The 20891-nt window shown below is 44.0% G+C and overlaps 1 protein-coding gene across 2 annotated transcripts in view; it reads right to left on the bottom strand.

The window, feature by feature from the left end:
- The window catches only part of slc2a9l2 (solute carrier family 2 member 9, like 2), a 263120-nt gene extending 244253 nt beyond the window's left edge, over positions 1–18867 (bottom strand). For both annotated transcript variants that reach the window (XM_072254680.1, XM_072254681.1), the window contains exons 1-2: positions 18743–18867; positions 3241–3339 (exon numbers count right to left, since the gene is read on the bottom strand). In XM_072254680.1, the coding sequence (XP_072110781.1) occupies positions 3241–3339; positions 18743–18838 (195 nt within the window). In that variant the 5' untranslated portion in view covers positions 18839–18867. The remainder of the gene's footprint in view (positions 1–3240; positions 3340–18742) is intronic.
- Positions 18868–20891: the final 2024 nt, after the last annotated feature.

Below are 20891 nucleotides of genomic sequence, written 5' to 3'. Positions count from 1 at the left end.
CCTATCTTAAAATCCCTAATTAAATCTGGTTCATATGCAACACCAAATCCAAAACTGTCTTTTCCCTAGTGGGCTCAACCACAAGCTGCTCTAAAGATCCATCTTGTGGACATTCTACAGGATTTGTAGGATCACTTCTCTCAGGATCCAGCACCAACCTGATTCTCATAATCTACCTGCATACCGAAATCTCCCATGAACATTGTAACATTGACCTTTTTTTACATGTTTTGTCTCTCTCACATTGTAATTTATAGCCCACATCCTGGCTATTGCTTGGACATCTGTATATAACTCCCATCAGAGTATTTTAACCCTTGCAGTTTTTTTTAACTCCACCTACAAGGATTCTACATCTTGTGATCCCATGTCACTTCATTCTAAGGATTTTACTCAAATTTTTAGGCAACAGAGCCACCCCACCCCCCTGCCCCTCTACCTGGCCTTTTGATACAACATGCATCATTGGATGTTAAGCTTGTAGCTGTGATTTTCTTTGAGCCATGACTCAGTGATGCCCACAATGTCATACCTGCCAATTAATTTCTTAATCTGCTACCTTATTTCAAGTACATTCAAATATAACACCTTCAGTCCTACATCACCCTTTTCAATTTTGTCTCCATATTACTGGAAGTTAAATTCTATACCCTTTCTAAAGTTTTATTTTCTTTCTATTCTAGGCACATCTGTAACCTCTGTGCACCCTTTCTCTTGTACTTTATCCTTACTTTTCCAAGCTGTTAAACCCACTCCCCTCCCCCACCCCCCACTATTTAGCTTAAAGCCCAGTCCACAACCCTGGTAATGCAATTTACTAAGCCCCTAGTCCCAGCATGGTTCAGGCAGAGCTGGTCTCATTGCAGTTGCTCGCTCCTTCCCCAACACTGGTGCCAATGTCCTACAAATTCACAACCCAAGTCAAGTCAAGTCACTTTTTATTGTCATTTCAACCATAACTGCTGGTACAGTACACAGTAAAAACAAGACAACATTTTTCAGGACCATGGTGCTACATGAACAATACAAAAACTACACTGAACTATGTAAAACAACACAAAAACTACACTAGACTACAGACCTACCCAGGACTGCATAAAGTACACAGAACAGTGCAGGCATTACAATAAATAATAAACAAGACAATAGGCACAGTAGAGGGCAGTAGGTTGGTGTCAGTCCAGGCTCTGGGTATTGAGGAGTCTGATGGCTAGGGGGAAGAAACTGTTATATAGTCTGGTTGTGAGAGCCTAAATACTTCGGTGCCTTTTGCCAGATGGCAGGAGGGAGAAGAGTTTGTATGAGGGGTACGTGGGGTCCTTCATAATGCTGTTTGTTTTGCGGATGCAGCATGTGGTGTAAATGTCTGTAATGGCGGGAAGAGAGACCCCGATGATCTCCTCAGCTGCCTTCACTATCCGCTGCAGGGTCTTGCGATCCGAGATGGTGCAATTTCCGAACCAGGCCGTGATGCAGCTGCTCAGGATGCTCTCAATACAACCTCTGTAGAGTGTGGTGAGGATGGGGGGGTGGGAGATAGACTTTTCTCAACCTTCGCAGAAAGTAGAGACGCTGCTGGGCTTTCTTTGCTATGGAACTGGCGTTGAGGGACCAGTCTCTTAGTTGAGGGAGAACCACTTCTCCCACACCAATCTCTTAGCCACACATTTAGCTCTCTGATCCTATTAGCCCTGTGCCAACTTACACATGCCAGAGGTAATAATTCGAACATTATTACTTTTTGATTCTGTGTTTTAAATTAGTTGCCAGTTGCTCAAATTCCCTCAGCACAACTTTTTTTTTTCATTGTTCTTCCTAATTGTTGGACTGCAACAACTGGATCTTTTCCCTCCCATTTCAAATACCTCTGCTCATCCTTGCGAGAGAATTGTGTCTATATTCCCAATTGTGTGTCTCTCTTTGCTCCTTTTAAATGGCTCCCTGAACCACTGTTTGGTTGTTCATCCTTCCTACACCCATCACTCTCACCCTTACAGGAAACAACTATCTCAGACCTGTTGACCAAGCTCAAGGGCTGAGGCTCCCCTATCTCTTGGATTCCCCTACCTGCCTCACTTGCAGTCACACCCTGGCTCTGACTGAATTCATACTAATTCATTTAATGGACAAGACTGCCTCCTTAAACACAGTAACTCTCCCCCTCCCTGATGTGCCGCAATGTTTGAAGCTCAGATTCCAGGTCATCAACTTTGAGCCCGAGTTCCTCGAGCAGTCAACACTTGCTGCAGATGGGCTCACCAGGAGCCACAATGGGGCCCATCTGCTCCCACTTCATGCAGTTACAGCACCTCACCTGATCCTGCATCCCTGCTTTATTTAATTTATTGTAATTTGATACCTTTAGTTCCACAAAACTAATGCTTTATTAAAGCACCCTTACCTATTCTTAACTGTTATTCATCTGCACCTACTTGCCAAAGCCTCATATCATAGGCTCCTCCACTGGTCCACTTATAAAATGGCCAATTCAAAATGGCCTCCACCTCTTCTCACTGAAGCTTATTGAGCCTCAATTCACCACTCAAACTCTGCCCACTCCCACAATGACCAGGCCACTTAAACCTTGCCTCTTTTTATTGGCTTAAGTGAAACTCGTTCTCAATGAAACCTGCCTTTTTTAATGGTTCCCACTCTTGCACAAATCTCGCTACTCTAAAGTGAAACTCACTCTCAAAAAGCTTTGCTATTTTAGATTTAATCTTTACATGAAATCTTTATTCATCGGTAGTTTTGAAGTTATTTTTCTATGAACGCTATTTTGAGCTTTGATATAAACTCACCCATAAAACCAAATGACAGTTTTGTGCCAGAAATATGCTGCATCATTATCATTTGGTGCCTTTGAAATTTTTACAGCAATAAAACATTTTCATATTTCTAAAAAACAAATTCAATGTATATTAATGTACAGGTTCAAAAAATGTAATCCGGCTGCAAAGGGCTCACTTCACAACAATTCATAATAGTTTTAAATTTTACAGATAATTATAAAAAAACTAAAATATATTGAACCAAAGGAGGACATGTTGTAGAAAGTGGTGACTAAAAGGTGGATTATAAAGGAGAAACTAAAGGGTTGGACACATCCAGAACATTCATATGGATTTTGATGGCTTCCAGAGGACCGAAAGCCATCAATACTCATTGTGTGAAGGAAAATTGGGGGAATACATTATGCAAATCTATAACATGCTTTTTTTCCCACTTTAATTCACTTACCACTGCGGGTGCATTTACTACTGATAAATTATAACCATACAGAAACGATGAACCAAAAGCTCCAATTAGCGACGCAGTCAGAAGATGGCATGTCAAACCCTAGAAAGGCAAAAAATCTTGTTTAAACATTTTAAACCTTTTTTTTAAAAAAAAATCAGTGAAATGAGATTTTTTTAATTTGAAACAACTTTTCTTGATTAATATTTTATTTGGTATTCAATGACATTTTGCTGAAGATTCATTTTCAGGGTATGAGAATTATTACTGGTCATTTATTACCCTGCCACCTTAAACTGCTAAAACCCTTCTGATGAAGGCACTCTCACCAGTGCTATTGGGCTGATGTTTCAAGATACAAGAACTTCTATTCCCCCTTGCTTTTTCTGCATGTACTGCCCCAGTTAAGAACATGTTTTATTGCACTTCTACTGCTATGCTGTGAGGTATTTTAACTTTAAGAGCAGCGTGTCCTCTTAGTTATGTTAGCTCATAGCATGGCTTCAGCTAAGAAAAGGAGCCATTTGCCCAACTCAGGAAAGTTGTGTCAGCCAGTTGGGTTTGTTCTGGTAACATGTTGTAACACTTTGCCCAGTTGGATGCAATGGAAGATTTAAGAGAGCTGGGCGGGATCAGATTTCTGAAGGAGAGTTGTCTGGTTTGGGATCTTTTGGGAGGAGGTGCAGAGAAAAGCACAAGGGAAGATGCTTGGGGGTCCCACCTGAAGGGGAGATGCTGTTGCAAGGGGTGCTGTGTGCAGACAAATGGTTTCAGGGAGGAAGTGCCAATACTTCCGAGATAACCAGTTTGTTCATGATGCTCTTCGAGGGAAGTTCAACCTGTGGCTGGTAATGGGAGTTCAGCACCGGGAATAAAGCGATACACCTAACTACCTCAGAAACGAGCTCCAACTTTTATGTACACAGTTAGACTGGTTTAACTGTAATGGGCCCCCTTTTCTGTTAACTGTTTAAGTTGAAATGTAGGTAAATATACTTCCATTGTAATTTTATTCCAGCGCATAATCTGTTATTTCCTGGTGAATAATAACTTTGCATGGGGCAGTATTTACCCAGCATTCACCACAATTTTCACTCCCCCATGGGAACATTCCAACTTTCCTGTCTGACTGAACCCGGATCATACCGTTCCTAGACATGAGCTGATTATTGAAGGTGGCCGTCTCACTGGTACCCACGCAATGCTGAGTCTCAGTTAGCTAACGAGCTGAGTTTGTTACAAGCCCCAGTGAGAGGGTTACATGATACATCTATTCAATTCTCCCTCCTCTTATTTTCTCAGCCTTAAGGAAGTGGACAGTTTGTTCCATTTTGACCTCATTCTGCACCTGTTCTGCCACTTCCAGTAAGATGGCGGCACATTCGAATACAGCAGCCTCTCAGTGGCCAACCACAGAACAACGTCACATCAGTGATCTGTTCGTTGTTCAGAGTTGCCAGCTGAGAGAAGGAGAAGCCAGTGGTCGGGCTGAGAGAAAGAGAAGCTGGCAGATGGGCTGGTCTGGGTTTGGAGGGCTGGCCTGGGTGCAGACTGTGCTACTGCCTGCAACTTGAAGACACTGGAGTTGGTATGTGAAAGCATCGTGCAGGGTAACCGTGAGTGACTGTCTTGGAGGTTTCTCTCGTGATCGCAAGACCCTGCTGGACATTGATTAATGTGATATGCCGCAGGCCGGTTTCCCTGGTTTGGTGGTTGAGACAGGCGACGAGGCAGCAGTGTGGCCTCGATTGTAGCGAGGACAAGGCTTCAGGCCTAGGGCTTGCCTGCTGCTGCAGCCCAGGTGAGACAAAGATGGAGGCAGAGCAGTGCTGAGTTTGTGCTCGGTTGGGAGCTGGCATCTCCCTCCAGGGTTCAACCGACAGGAGGACAGGCTGGATTGCCGGGAGCTGTACCATCAACTTACATGTTGCTCAGGGACTTGGACTATACTTGTGTTTTCTTTCCTCTCCCTCACCGTTTTGAATGTATAACATGCACTTTGTCTGATTCAGATGTATTTATCAGGTGTGTACATCGAGGCATACAGGGAAATGCATCGTTTGTGTTACCAACCAACACAACCAGGGGGCAGCCTGCAAATGTCACCACATATTCTGGCACCAGCATAGCCATACTCTCAACATTCAGCAGAAAAACTCAAGCAGCAGGAACAACTACAAAACAAAACAGGCTCCTTTCTCACCTCTTGTAGGTCCAACATATTGAACTAAAGAAATAGGAGTCTGAAATGTGAGCACGTGAACACAAAAGATGCTGCAAATGCTAGAAATCCAGAGGAACACGTACAAAACACTGGAGAAACTCAGCAGAAATCCAGAGGAATACGTACAAAACACTGGAGAAACTGCAGATGAAGCAAATGAATGAACAGTTGACATTTCAGGCCAAGACCCATCATCAGGACTGGAAAGGAAGGAGGAAAAGAAACCAGAACAAGGTGGTGGGGGAGGGTTACCCTTTAAAAGTCACCCTTTTGACATGCCTTTTCCACTTCCCATTGGAATTTCTACCCCACATCCTAGCTACTGAGCTGGGCCTGAATACCAACTCCCATCAGGGTCTTTTTATCCTTGTAGTTTTTAACTCTACGCAAAGAATTCTACACCTTTCGGTCCTATGTCATGTCTTTCTCCAGACATAGATTTGAATTTTTACCCATAGAGCCTCCCCAACCTCTCTATCCTTTTATCGTGCATCGTTGGGTGTTAAGCACCTAAATATAAGGTCACCGCTCAGCCTCCTTCACTCCAGGGAAAAGTCTCAGCTAATTCAGTCTCTCCACAATTTAATTTCAAGTGTGTGGTGCTTTTTTTGGATTGGAAACTGCAGTGTTAGGAAAGGGAAAATAAACCACTCATCAGGCATCTGACCAAATAATCAGAGGCATGTGGAGTGAGCCCAACCAGCTGATAAGCCTGACGTGCAGATTTTTCAGGTCCCAAAGCCCTCTATGGACCGAACAACACCCTCAACCCAACAGTCACTGTGCTCAGAGCCAAGAACAAAGGAGAGACTATCAGGCATAGGTGAGTGTTAGACCTCCCTAGAAGGAATACTTCAAAAGAATTCCTTGGACATGGTCATCAACAACAGCAGCACCTAGGCTTTATTCTACAGGAGGCCATGCAAACAGCCTCACCACCACGCTTGGCCTCTATACTGTAAAAGTTCACATATTTACCCCTTCACCTCTTACCTCTTCTCAGAAGAGGACATGCCAGAGGACCTCAGAAGCACTGTAACCATGACCATCATAGGAGATTGCCAGGATCTCCTCACCCCCACCCCCCCCCAGTGGCCAAAGAGTTCCCTAACCCCACACTACAGTGAAACACAAAGGTTATAACCTTCACTGTTCATAACATGTAGGGAGATATCCAGAGAAAAACCTCACCTTTGGCTGCCTGACATCATTTTACACCTGATGTACGATGGCGTATGTCCTGACCTTAAGCAGATGGCTGTCAAACAAGGTCTGCATGATCGACCTAGTCTTCCTCACTGTTATACTGCATCTCAACTGTCTGCGATAGTGGAGGTAATCAAAAATGTGTTGCCTCCAGACCAGAGAGAGATGCTGGAGAACATGGACCACTCCCATAACTCAAAAACCATCCTTCAGCAAAAGCAGACATGGATAATGAAATTCACCAGTGTAGCAGAACAATATGAAACCAACTAAGGCAATGAGGACTTAACGATCAAGACACCAAACACAGCACAGAGGTCATGGGCTATTAGCAAGACAAAAAGCATTGGAGGACCTCAACAACTCAGGCAACAACCTCTGAGGGGAACTGACAGTCAGAGTTTCACATCAAGACCCATAGCAGTTTGAGTGTGGGGGAGTAGGGGTTGGGAGAACCCATCTGTTAGCATATTGAGACTTTCCACAAGACCCCCAAGATTTTTTTTTAGAAAATGGGATTTCCCCACAATGGAGCCCTTACCAATATGTCCTAAATTTCCAGCATTGCTGCCATCACCCCACCTGCCCTAAATAGAACAAGGATTATGGTTCCTCTGTGCTCACCAAACACCTCATCAGCCTACAAATCCAACACTTCATTCTTCACAACTTCAACCACCTGCAACAGGATCCCACTGTTAGGTATAGTTTCCCTCTCTCATTTGCTCATCACTCCCCATCGATCCCCCTCCCTCCCTAGGAACTCACATTGTATTGCACAAAGACCCTCACACCTTGATCCCCCTTCCTCCCTCGGTACTCACACTGTATCCACACAAAGACCCTCACACCTCGATCCCCCTCCCTCCCTCGGTACTCACACTGTATCCACACAAAGACCCTCACACTGCAATCCCTCCCTTGGTACTCACACTGTATCCACACAAAGACCCTCACACCTCAATCCCCCTCCCTCCCTCGGTACTCGCACTGTATCCACACAAAGACTCTTACATCTCGATCCCCCTCCCTCCCTCCTGGTTCCCATCTCCCCATGTCTTTCTTCTCCCCACCCTCCCTATCTGCCCATCACCTACCCCCTCCCAGCACCGGTCCCCCTCCCCACCCTCTCCATCTGCCCATTCCCACCTGCTCTCAATACCTGTTCCCCTCCCTCCCTATATTTCATGCTCAGTTGTCCTATCAGATTGTAACAGCTTCAGTGTTTTATCACTTCCACCTAGCACCTCCCAGTACTGCCCTCCCCTCCCTCATCTAGATCCACCTATTACCTGCCAGTTCTTGTTCCACACTTTCCTCCATCTTTTTACAGAGAATATTTCCCCCTTTCTTTCCTGTCCAGATGAAGGGAGTTGACTGGAAACAGTGACTGTCTATTGTCCTCCACAGATGATGCCTGATCCACTGAGATTCTATTGCTTCAGATTCCAGAAACTGTAATCTCTTGCACCTTCATGGTCTATTATTCAGTTCTGATTCTTACTCAAAACATGGACTTCCTACAGAAGACAATCAAAGCACTAGACAAATACCACTGACTGTTGCCTCAGTAACGTAGACCAAACCAAACAAGATAAACAAACTGACGTGAATGGCCTCTCACAGACCAACATCCCCAGCATTAAGGCTGCAGTTATACTCAGCTAGGACAAACGGGGCTGCCACATGATTCATGTATCAGACCTCAGATTCCCAAAGCAATCTGTTTTGGGAAGATAAAAATATTACCAAGTGTACAATTAAGACACCCTTGAATTGTTTATAAGTTTCCTTGAGCAACTCATGAGGAAGTTCTTTTCCTCTGGTCCACTCATTTGATATTGAATTGAGAACACAGGGCACAGAAGTACAGTGCCAGAACAGGCCATTTAGCACACAATGCTGTACTGAACCAACTAAACTGTGAATCTAAAACACCCAAACACTCATCCCCCCTACCAATACCATGTCTATATCCCTCCATCTTCCTCACATTCATGTGCCTATCTAAGCATCCAATGTATTTTCCTCTACCATCATACCAAGCAGCACATTCCAGGCATCCACATCTCTGAATAAAAAACTTAACCCCCACATTCCTTTTGAACCTACCCCTCTCACCTTCAATGTATTCCCTCGAGTTCTGAACATTTCAACCCTGGGAAACAGATCATCTCTGTTCATTCTATCTGTGCCCCTCATGACAGCACATGCCCTCTAAACCAGGCAGCATCCTGGTAAACCTCATCTACACCATCTCCAAAGCCTTAACAGCCTTCCTATGGTGGGAAACCAGAACTGTATGCAATATTCCAGATGTGTCCTAACCAGACTTGTATAAAGTTGCAACCTAATTTCTGAACTCAAAGCCTCAACTAATAAAAGCATTCCATTAGCTTTAACCACTTCATTAACCTATGTAGCCACTTTCAAGGATCTATGAACTCGGATCCCAAGATTTCTCTGTTCAGCAACAAAGAATCTTGCACTAACAATGTACTGTGCCCTTGCATTGGCCCTACAAAGGTGCAACACCTCACATTTATCTGGGTTAAGCTCCAGCTGCCATTTCTTAGCCTCGATCTGCAATTTTTCTATATCATGCTATATTCTTTGTTAGTCTTCTACACTAGCCACAACTCCACCAATCTTGGTATCAACCCCAAACTTATGAACAAACCCATCTACATTTTCATCCAGGTTATTTATATACATCACGAACTGCAGAGGTTTCAGCACAGATCACCACGGACTTCTTGCATTTTAATCTTCTGGATTTTGTCAACGGATGAGGGACTTTGTCAAACACCTTACTAAAATCCACGTAGACCACATCCACTGCCCTACTCTCTCTCATCACCTGGCTCGACATGCCATGCACAAAGCATGCTGGCTCTCCCTATGGCTTTTCAAATGCTCATATACCCTATCCCTAAGCATTTTCTCCAGCAAATTACCTGCAACTGATGCAAAACTCACCAGTCTATAATTCCCAGCTTTTCCCTTGTTCCCTTCTTAAATAGAGGTTCAACATTAGCCACACGCCAGTCCTCCTGGACCTCACCTGTGGCTCAAGGGGACACAAAGATACTGGTCAAGGCCCCAGTAATCTCACCACTTGCCTCCTTCAATAACAGGGTAAATCCCATCAGGCCCTGGGGACTTATCCACATTAATACTCATTAGGAGGCCCAAAACTTCCTCTTCAACCTCCCAACTGAGTGTATTTATACTCCTCAACCTCCCAACTGATCTCTTGGTCCTCCATATCCTTTTTCATGATAAATACTGAAGCAAAGTATTCATTAAGTACCTCACTTACATTCTCTACATCCAAGCAAATGTTAGCATCTTTATCCTTGAGTAGTCCTACCTTCTCCCTAGTTATCGTCTTGCTCTCAATTTGTGTATTCAATTTGTGTATAGAATGCCTTAGGATTCAGCTTAACCCTAATTGCCAAGAATGTTCCATGGCCCCTCCTGGCTTTCCCAATTCCTTCTTTAGTTCTTTTCTGGTTTTTTTTTATACTCAAGTAGTTTGTTTGATCCTAAATTCTGAAGCTTTTTCTCGTCTAAATTCATCACTTCTCTGGACATCCAAGGTTCTCTTATCTTTCCATCCCTGTCTTTCCTTCTAACAGGAATGTTTCTCTCCTGTTTTCTGTGCAATGAATCTTTAATCACCTGCCAATGCAGATTTGTGTTGAGAAAATATAGAAGCTGAAGGAATGGTCGGCAGAAATGAAGCACTTCTCAAGTCTCACACACACTCACGTCATCATCCCTTTAACCCACCTGTAGAAGAGTCTGCAAGTCCCACAAAGGCTTCTTCAGTTGTATAGATATATTTGCCAAATCATTTTAAACTCCAAGATTGCCCATGGAAAATTTAAAAGCATGACAAAAGGTGTTATACTTAAATGCATGTAGCATAAGGAAAAAGGTGGATGATCCTGTTGTACAGCTACGGATTGGCAGGTATGGTGGCCGATTAGGAAAAGGGGAGGTGCAACGAGACCTGGGTGTCATTATACACCAGTCATTGAAAGTGGGCATGCAGGTACAGCAGGCGGTGAAAAAGGCGAATGGTATGCTGGCATTTATAGCAAGAGGATTCGAGTACAGGAGCAGGGAGGTACTACTGCAGTTGTACAAGGCCTTGGTGAGACCACACCTGGAGTATTGTGTGCAGTTTTGGTCCCCTAATCTGAAGAAAGACATCCTTGCCATAGAGGGAGTACAAAGAAGGTTCACCAGATTGATTCCTGGGATGGCAGGACTTTCATATGAAGAAAGACTGGATGAACTAGGCTTGTACTCGTTGGAATTTAGAAGATTGAGGGGGGATCTGATTGAAACGTATAAAATCCTAAAGGGATTGGACAGGCTAGATGCAGGAAGATTGTTCCTGATGTTGGGGAAGTCCAGAACGAGGGGTCACGGTTTGAGGATAAAGGCGAAGCCTTTTAGGACTGAGATTAGGAAAAACTTCTTCACACAGAGAGTGGTGAATCTGTGGAATTCTCTGCCACAGGAAACAGTTGAGGCCAGTTCATTGGCTATATTTAAGAGGGAGTTAGATATGGCCCTTGTGGCTAGGGGGATCAGAGGGTATGGAGGGAAGGCTGGTGCAGGGTTCTGAGTTGGATGATCAGCCATGATCGTAATAAATGGCAGTGCAGGCTCAAAGGGCCAAATGGCCTACTCCTGCACCTATTTTCTATGTATGATATTGTGGCCATCACTGAGATGTGGCTAAAGGATGCATGTCTCTGGGAGCTGAACATCCAAGGATACACGGAGTATCAGAAGGATAGGAAGGTAGGCAGAGGGGGTGGTGTGGCTTTATTGGTAAGAAATGATATCAAATCATTAGAAAGAGGTGATATAGGATCAGAAGGTGCAGAATCTTTATGGGTTGAGCTAAGAAATTGCAGGGGTAAAAGAACCCTGATGGCAGTTGTATACAGGCCTCCAAACAGCTGCAGTGATATGGACTACAAATTACAACAGAAAATAGAAAAGGCTTGTCAGAAGGGCAGTCTTATGATAATTGGAGAATGGGGAATATGGAGAATGGATCAGTTCATGATAAAATAGCGGAGCAGACTCAATGGGCCGAATGGCCGACTTCTGCTCCTTTTGTCTTATGGTCTTATGGTCTAAAAGCAAAGAAAAGCTGCATGTATTTTAAAATAGCACCTGTGTATCCAGCAATGTCATTTAACACCATGATTTAAGACCATAAGATATAGGAGCACAATTAGGCCATTTGGCCCACCAAGTCTGCTCCCGCATTTATTCATGGCTGATCTAATTTTCCTCTCAGTCCCAATCTCCTGCCTTCTCACTATATTCTATCATGCCCTGATCAATCAAGAATCATTCAACCTCGGCCTCAAATATAGATAAAGATTTGGCTTCCACAGCTGCCTGTGGCAAAGAAATCCACAGATTCACCATTCTCCGGCTGAAGAATGCCCTCCTCATCTCCATCCAAAAAGGATGCCCCTCTATTCTGAGGCTGTGTCCTCTGGTCTTGGGCTCTCCCACATCCCTCACCACAGGAAACATCCTCTCCATATCCACTCTATCAAGGACTTACAACATTCGATATTTCAGTGAGGTCACTCTTCATTCTTCTGAATTCCAGTGAATACAGGCCCAAAGCCAACAAATGATCTTCATATGACAAGCCATTCAATCCTGGAAACATTTCTGAGAACCTCTTTTGAACCCTCTCCAGTTTCAGCACATCCTATCAAAACCTGCTCACAATATTTCAAGTGAGGCCTCACCAATGCTTTATAAAGTCTTAACATTACATCTTTGCTTTTATATTCTCATCCTCTTGAAACGAATGCTAACATCGCATTTGCCACCCTCACCACAGACTCAACCTACAAATTAACCTTTAGGGAATCCTGAACAAGGACTCCAAAGTCCCTTTGCACTTCAGATTTCTGTATTTTCTCTCCATTTAGAAAATAGTCAACCCTTTTATTTCTTATGAAGTGCATGACCATGCACTTTCCATCTGCCATTTCATTGTCATTCTCTTAATCTAAGTCCTTCTGTAGCCTCTCTTCCTCGAAACTACCTGCCCTTCCACCTATCTTCATATCATCTGTAAACTTTGCAACAAAGCCATCAAGTCCATCATCCAAATAACCTAAAAAGAATTGGTATCAACACAGACCCCTGTGGAATATCACTAGCCGCTAGTAGCCAACCTAAAAAGGTTCCATTCATTCTTACCCTTTGCCTCCTGCCAATCAGCCACTGCTTTATCCATGATAGAATCTTTCCTGTCATACAATGGGCTATTATCTTGTTAAGCAGCCTCATGTGTGGCACCTTATCAAAGGCCTTCTGAAAATCCAAGTACACAACATAAACCGATTCTGCCTTGTCTAGCCTGCTTGTTATTTCTTCAAATAATTTCAACCAGTTTGCCAGGCGAGGTTTTCCCTTGATGAAACCAGGCTGACGATCGTCGATTTTATCATGTGTCTCCAAGTTCCCTGAGACCTCATCCTTTATAATTGGCTCCAACAGCTTCCCAGCCACTGAGGTCAAACTAACTGGCCCATAGTTTCCTTTCTTCTGCCTCTCTCCCTTCTTGAAGAGGGGAGGACATCTGCAATTTTCCAGTCTTCCGGAATGATTCCAGAATCTTGTGATTGTTGAAAGTTCATTACTAATGCCTCCACGATCTCTTCAGCCACCTCTTTCTGAACCCTGGGGCGTAGTCCATCTGGTCCAGGTGACTTACCTACCTACAGACCTTTCAGTTTCACAAGAGATTCTCTCTAGTAATTGTAGGCTCACACACTTCATGACCCCTGACACCTGGAACTTACACCATATTGCTAGTGTCTTCCACAGTGAAGACTGATACAAAATACTTATTCAGTTCATCTGCTATTCCATTGTTACCCCATTTCTATCTCTCTAGCATTGTTTTAAAGCAGACCAATCTCTACTCTCCACTCTCTTTTACACTTAATGTATCTGAAGAAATTTTTGGTATCTTTAATATTATTGGCTAGCTTACCTTCCATCTTTACCTTCTTAATGACAGCTTTGTTGCCTTCTGGTGGTTTTTAAAAGCTTCCCTATCCTCTAGCTTCCCACTAAATCTTGCTCTATTATATGCCTTCTATTTGGCTTTTATGTTGGCTTTAACTTTTCTTTGTTGTGTCATCTTGCCTTTAGAATACTTCTTCCTCTTTGGGATGTATACATCCAGTGTCTTCCAAATTGCTTCCAGAGATTTCAGCCATTGCTGCTCTGCAGATGTTCCTTACCAATCAATTCTGGCCAACTCCTCTCTCATGCCTCTGTAATTCCCTTTACTCCACTGTAATACTGATACATCTGACGTTAGCTTCTCCTTTTCAAATCTCAGGATGAATTCAAACACATTATGATCGCTTATTCCTAAGGGTTCTTCTACCTTAATTCTGGGTTATTGAAGAACATCCAATGCAGAATAGTTGATCCTCTCGTGGGCTCAACCACGAGCTGCTCTACAAAGCCATCTCATGGGCAGTCTAGAAATTCCCCCTCCTGTAATCCAATCTACCTCCACATTGAAGTCTCCCATGACTATTATAACACTGCCCTTTTGACATGTATTTTCTTTCTTTTTAAATCTTTTTATTTATTTTCAAAATTATAAACTCAATAACAAATTTGGTACAAAGAGACTGGAATGTATTTTCTATCTCCCATTGTAATTTGTAGGCCACATCCTTGCTACTATTTGGGGTCTGTATACAACTCCCATCAGGGTCTTTTTTACCCTTTCAGTTCCTCAACTCCATCACCTTCAACACTTTCTGACCCCTTGTCATCTCTTTGTAATGATTTGATTTCTTTTTTTACCAATAGAACAACGACACCCCACTGCCTTCCTCCCTATTCTTTCGATTCACTGTGTTTCCTTGGACATTAACCTCTCAGCTATAACCTTTAGCCATGATTCAGTGATGCCTATAACATCATACCTGCCAACCTGCAACTGTGCTGCAAGTTCACTTATCTTATTCTGTATAGGGCACGCATTCAAACATAACATCTTCTATATTCTATATATAGAAAGGGTTCTATATTCACCTTTCTCGAGTTTGTCCACCTTTTACGTTGCAACTCATCCTATTGACTGCAGTTTTGCCCTATCAACAATCTCTCCTCACTATACAATGCCCCTGTTTGTAAACCAGCTACCTCATCTTCAGCACTATCTTCCGCCTTTCCTACAATACTTCTTGCATTGAAATATACACAGCTTAGGACACTAATCACACCATGCTCAGCCTTTTGATTCCTAACTTTGATGTCTTACCAACATCTTCCACCACAACCTCTCCACTAACTGTTCCCATCCCCCTGCAACTCTAGCTTAAACCCCACCAGGCAGCATTAACAAACCTTCCCCTAGTATATTAGTCCCCTTCCAGTTCAGGTGCAAACCATCCCTCTGTACAGATCCCACCTTTTTTGGAAGAGAGCCCAATGATCCAAAAATCTTATGCTCTCTCTCCTAAACCAACTCCTTTGCCATGTATTAAACTGTACAATCTTCCTAGTTCTGGCCTCACTAGCACTTAGCAATCCTGGGGTCACAACTGTAAGAGGCCCTGCCCTTTAAATTAACACCCAACTCCCTGAGTTTCCAATGCAGAACCTTGTCACTCTTCCTACCCATGTCATTGGTACCTACATGCCTATATAGATTACGACCTCCCACTTACGAATGCTGAGGACTCGATCCGAAATATCCAGGACTCTGGCACCTGGGAATCTCATTTTTGCAAACCCAGAACCTCCTGTCCCTTCTCCTCACAAATCCCCTATTACTGCAGCATGCCTCTTTTCCTCCCCCCTCCATCTGAGTCATAGAGGCAGACTCAGTGCCAGAGACCTGACCACTGTGACTTCTCTATGCTAGGTAATCCCTCCCAACAGTATCCAAAGTTGTATACCTGTTGTTTAGGGGGATAACCGCAGGGATACTCTGCACTGGGTCCTTACCCCTTGCCCCTTCCTGTCACCCAGTTTCCTGTGTCCTGCACCTTGGGTGTAACTACCTCTCTATATGTCCTATCTAACACCCCCTCAGCCTCCCAAATGATCCAGAGTTCACCCAGTTCCAACTCTTAACACGGATTGTTGGAAGTTGCAGCTAGATGCACGACTTGCAGTTGTAGTTGCTTGGGATGCTGGAGGTCTCCCTGCCTTCCCACATCCCACAGAAGTATTCCACTGTCCTGCCTGACGTCTCCATTGTCACTGAGCAGACGGAAATAAATCTGGAGTAAATAAATTGCACCTGTGAATCAAGCACATGTTATGTGGTCCAAATTAACTTATTGAAAATTATCTTCTCCACCATACGACATGGGAGTAGAATTAGGCCATTTGGCCCATCAAGTCTGCACTGCCATTCCAATATAGCTAATTTATTATCTCTCTCAAACCCATTCTCCTGCCTTCTCCCCGTAACCTTGAACAATCAAGAACCTATCAACCTCCACTTTAAATACATTCAATGACTTGACCTCCACAGCCAATGAATTCTGTGGCAATGAGTTATGAATTCCTCTTACTAAAGAGACTCATCTCTATTCGTAATGGATGTTACTCCATTCTGGGGCTCTGTCCTCTGGTCCTAGACTCCCCCACTATAGGAAACATCTCCCCATATCCTCTCTTTCTAGGTTGTTCAGTATTCAGAATACCCCCCCCCCATTCTTCTGAACTCCAGCAAGAACAGGCTCAGAGCCAAACACTCCTCCTACAGCCCTTTCGTTCCCAGAATAATTCTCAAGAACCTCCTCTAGACCTTCTCCAATAGCAGTACATCTTTTCGTAAATCGAGGGCCCAAATCTGCTCACAATATTCCAAATGTGGTCTCAATAAACCCCTGTAAACCCCCAGCATTACATCCTTGCTCTTACAGTATATTCTTGTCCTTTCAATATGAATGCTAAACTTGTATCCTATCTGTCATCCAAATCACTGTCATGTAACTTGCAATGAAGCCGTCACAATACTGACTGCTGCAGAACAACAGTCATGGCATGTCAACCCCCTTTATTCCCACTCCTTGCCTCCTGCCACTCGGCCAAGCTTCAATCCATGCTAGTACCTTTTCTGTGATACCACAGGCTCCTTGAGTAGCCTCGTGTGCAGCACCTTGTCAAAGGCCTTCTGAAAACCAGTAAACAACATCCACTAACTCCCTTTTGCCTGTTATTTCCTAAAAGAATTCCAACAGATTTGTCAGGCAAGACTCCCAGTGACTGACTTCGGCCTACTTCATCACCTACCGCCAAGAACTGCAACATCTTCCCAACCACTGAAGTTGGGCTAACTGGCCTGCAATTTTAAACAGGAGAAAGTCTGCAGATGCTGGAAATCTAAAGCAAAACACACACAAAATACTGGAGGAACTCAGCAAGTCAGGCAGCATCCATGGAAATGACTAGAGTCGACATTTCAGGCCAAGACCCTTCTTCAGGACTGAGAAGGAAGGGGAAAGCCGACAGAATAAAAGAGTGGGGGAGGGGAAGGAGGCAATTTGGAAGGTGATCGGTGAACCCAGGTGGGTGGGAAAGGTCAAGGGCTGGAGAAGAAAGAATCTGATAGGAGAGGACAGTGGACAATAGGAGGAAGGGAAGGAGGAGGGGACCAGGGGGAAGTTAATAGGAGAGTGAGAAGCAGTAAAAGGTCAGGAGTGGGGAATGGTGGAAGGTGGTGGGTGGGGGAGGGGATTTTGATAACTAGAAGGAGAAATCTGCATTCATGCCATCATGTTGGAGACTACCCGAAAGGAACATAAGGCGTTGCTCCTCCACCAAGGGAGGCCTCCTTTTGGCACAAGCGGCGGCCGTGGACCAAGAAGTCAGAACAGGAACAGGAATCGGAATTAAAATGTTTGGCCACCGGGAAGTCTCACTTGTGGTGACTTTTGGGCAACATAGAGGCTGCATCGGGAGCACCAAACCCCAGCAGATTCGCAGGTGAAGTGCTGCCTCACTTGGAAGGACTGCCTGGGACCCTGAATGGAGGTGAGGGAGGAGAGGAATGGGTAGGTGTAGCATTTTGGGCTACTTGCAGGGATAAGCGCAGGAGGGAGATTAGCGGGGAGGGACGAGTGGACAAGGGAATCACAGAGATTCCACCTTCCACCATTCCCCACTCCTGACCTTTTACTGCTTCTCACTCTCCTATTAACTTCCCCCTGGTCCCCTCCTCCTTCCCTTCCTCCTATTGTCCACTGTCCTCTCCTATCAGATTCTTTCTTCTCCAGCCCTTGACCTTTCCCACCCACCTGGGTTCACCGATCACCTTCCAAATTGCCTCCTTCCCCTCCCCCACTCTTTTATTCTGTCGGCTTTCCCCTTCCTTCTCAGTCCTGAAGAAGGGTCTTGGCCTGAAATGTCGACTCTAGTCATTTCCATGGATGCTGCCTGACTTGCTGAGTTCCTCCAGTATTTTGTGTGTGTTTTGCTTTAGATTTCCAGCATCTGCAGACTTTCTCCTGTTTAGAATCACAGAGATCCTAGCAGAAAGTGCAGGATTAGGGGAGGTAACAATACATTTAGTGGTAGGATCCCTTTGCAGATGGTGAAAGCTGCGGCCTATAATTTCCTTTCTTCTTCTCTCCTGCCTTAAAGAGTGCAATCTCTCCAACTACCTTTCAAAACCCTGGGGACAAGGTCCAGCAGACCTTTCCATTTCTAAAGCACCTGCTCCTTAGTACTACAGTAAACTACAGTCTGATGTGCTCAACTCTTCTAATCAGATTTCTATAAAGCTGTCGATCTAATTGTATCTTTTGAGAAAAAAAACTTTCAAAACCTACTTAATAGTGACCGAAGTTGGCGGCTTCTCAAAGCCCTTTTAGTTGCATGTACATTGAAGTCATGCAGAAAGGTTGCAGTAACCCAACTTGCTGTGAACAGACTACGAGTTTCAGAAGTCAAGTTTAAAATTACAGTGAAGGAAACGTGCTGTGCTAGTACTGAATTCCGTGGAAACGCCACGCCACAGATGCCGCTTACCTTTTCTACGGTTCTGTGAAAATAAAGTCTACAACAGGCGCTGCTTATGAAAGCCTCGTCCAGGGTGCCGGACACACGGTGCCGTCTCCGCTCCATCCAGCGAATCCCATGTCCCGCCGCCCGCGGTCACGTGACCCGCAATCGCGCTCCCAGATAGCGCCGATGGTAAAGCCCGTAGTCCCGCCCCGTCTCCTTTTGGTAAATACTGTACTGTAATCGTGAAGTTATCATGAAGGAATGGTGACATAAAGAGTAATTCTACCACTGTGCGATTTCTAAAAATAGCGGAAGGTTTGATGTATAATTGAGTTTTAATAGAGATAAGAGAGACTGCAGATGCTGGGATCTGAACGGGAAAATAAAGGTACTAGAGGAAATCAGCGAGTCGGGCAGCGTCTGTGGAGCCGGAACGGCAGTCACTGAGATTCAATTTGTCTGTACGAATGCTGCCTGTACTGCTGATTTCATCCAAAAGTTTTTTTTAAATAAATCCTTTAAAAAAATCTATTGCTAATAGATTGTTTTGCGTGTGGCTAGATGCAATGAATGGAGTTGGATCCTGGGACACCAATGTAGTTTACATGAATGTTTGTAGGATTAAAAACATGATTACATTTCTCCACTTGGAAGATTTGAGTAGAATGCTATTCAACAGTCTTTGGTTATTTTCTGGCACCCCAATCGTATTTCAATGTGTAGTTCAGATAATTGTTCAAGAGTGGCTATTGCTGACAAAATTATATTTACTCAATCTTTCACAAGAGTTCAGCCTGCTGGTTTTAGTCTAGTGAATGAGCCCTAATTCATAATGTTGTGCACACACTTCCAGTTGTCCTAAGCAGCTCACTATCAGTGAGACAGACTTGGCTTCATGTTGTCCATGGGTTGGAGGCAAGTGTTGTCAGAGCCTAGTTGGACTGGTTGGAGAGGCTTGATGCAAGGACTGCAAACCTACCTAGCCATCACAATATTCACATGGTTTGGGTACTGGCACATCAGCTGCACATTTCCCTCCCAAATCATTACTCAAACTGCACTTTAAGAGTTCCTTCTTGATGGAATAAGCAAGCAGATATTATTGATTTCAAAATCATACAACAAGGAAACAGGCCGTTTGGCCCAAATCATCAATGCTAACGAGATGCAATCCTGAGCTGGTTCCATTTGCCCACATATCTCACTAAATCTTCCCTATCCATGTATTTGTCCAAATCTCCCTTAGATGCTGTAATTGTAATCATTTCAAAAAGCTCTTTTGCATCTGACACTGGTATAATGGTTTGTAACTCCAGAAACTAATTGAAAGGAAAAAAACAGGAGCCGGGATACTTGTCTACGTAGTTCCCCCCCCCCACCGCTTTTTTATTGAAGGATTCACATAGGATGTGGTAAGATAGATAGACAGAGTAAATGCAAACAGGCTTTTCTAACTGAGGTTGGGTGGAACTAAAACTAGAGGTCATAAGTTAAGGGTGGAGGGTGAACATTTTAAGGGGAACATGAGAGGAAACTTCTTCACTCAGAGGGTAGTGAATGCAAGCTTGATTTGGATAGGTACATGGATGGTAGGACTATGGGACTAGGCAGCTTATGTGGCTCCGGTATGGACTAGATGGACCAAAAGGCCTGTTTCTGTGCTGTATTTCTCTATGACTTTATAATACAACTACTATATAGATATCCACAGCATAGTAAATTTTATCCTGTCCCATTCATGCCGAAAGATTTAACCACTGAGAAGGATTTGCTACTCCTGTGGGATAATGTCTTTCCTCACAAGGTGGGGGCAATCTGCCTGGCAGATGAGACTTCTGGCTGTGAAAATCTCAGGTTCTGGGCCTCCTCCATGTGGGTTGTAGGAGTTGACTCTAAGACTACAGGAAGTAGTTCTGACAGCTCAAGACAATTGTTTTCTTCTCTAACAAATGACTCTGCTCTCCTCAGCTGATCAATCTATCATCTCCAGATGACAGCAGATGCAATCTCCACCGTGTAGGAGAATGGTCCAGTTCTATCCTTAATCTTTCCAAGTATCCACTTTTAATCATCGATGCAGCCCCTCGCTAGGACTGGTTGTTCAGGAGTGAAATAGCACACCTCCTTGTTTGCGAAACCCTCAATTTGTCTCAGCTGTTTATCCTGTAAACGC

The sequence above is a fragment of the Mobula birostris genome, chromosome 4, assembly GCF_030028105.1.
Source record: "Mobula birostris isolate sMobBir1 chromosome 4, sMobBir1.hap1, whole genome shotgun sequence".
Lineage (NCBI taxonomy): Eukaryota > Metazoa > Chordata > Chondrichthyes > Myliobatiformes > Myliobatidae > Mobula > Mobula birostris.
This window is presented reverse-complemented; position numbering and strand designations above follow the sequence as displayed.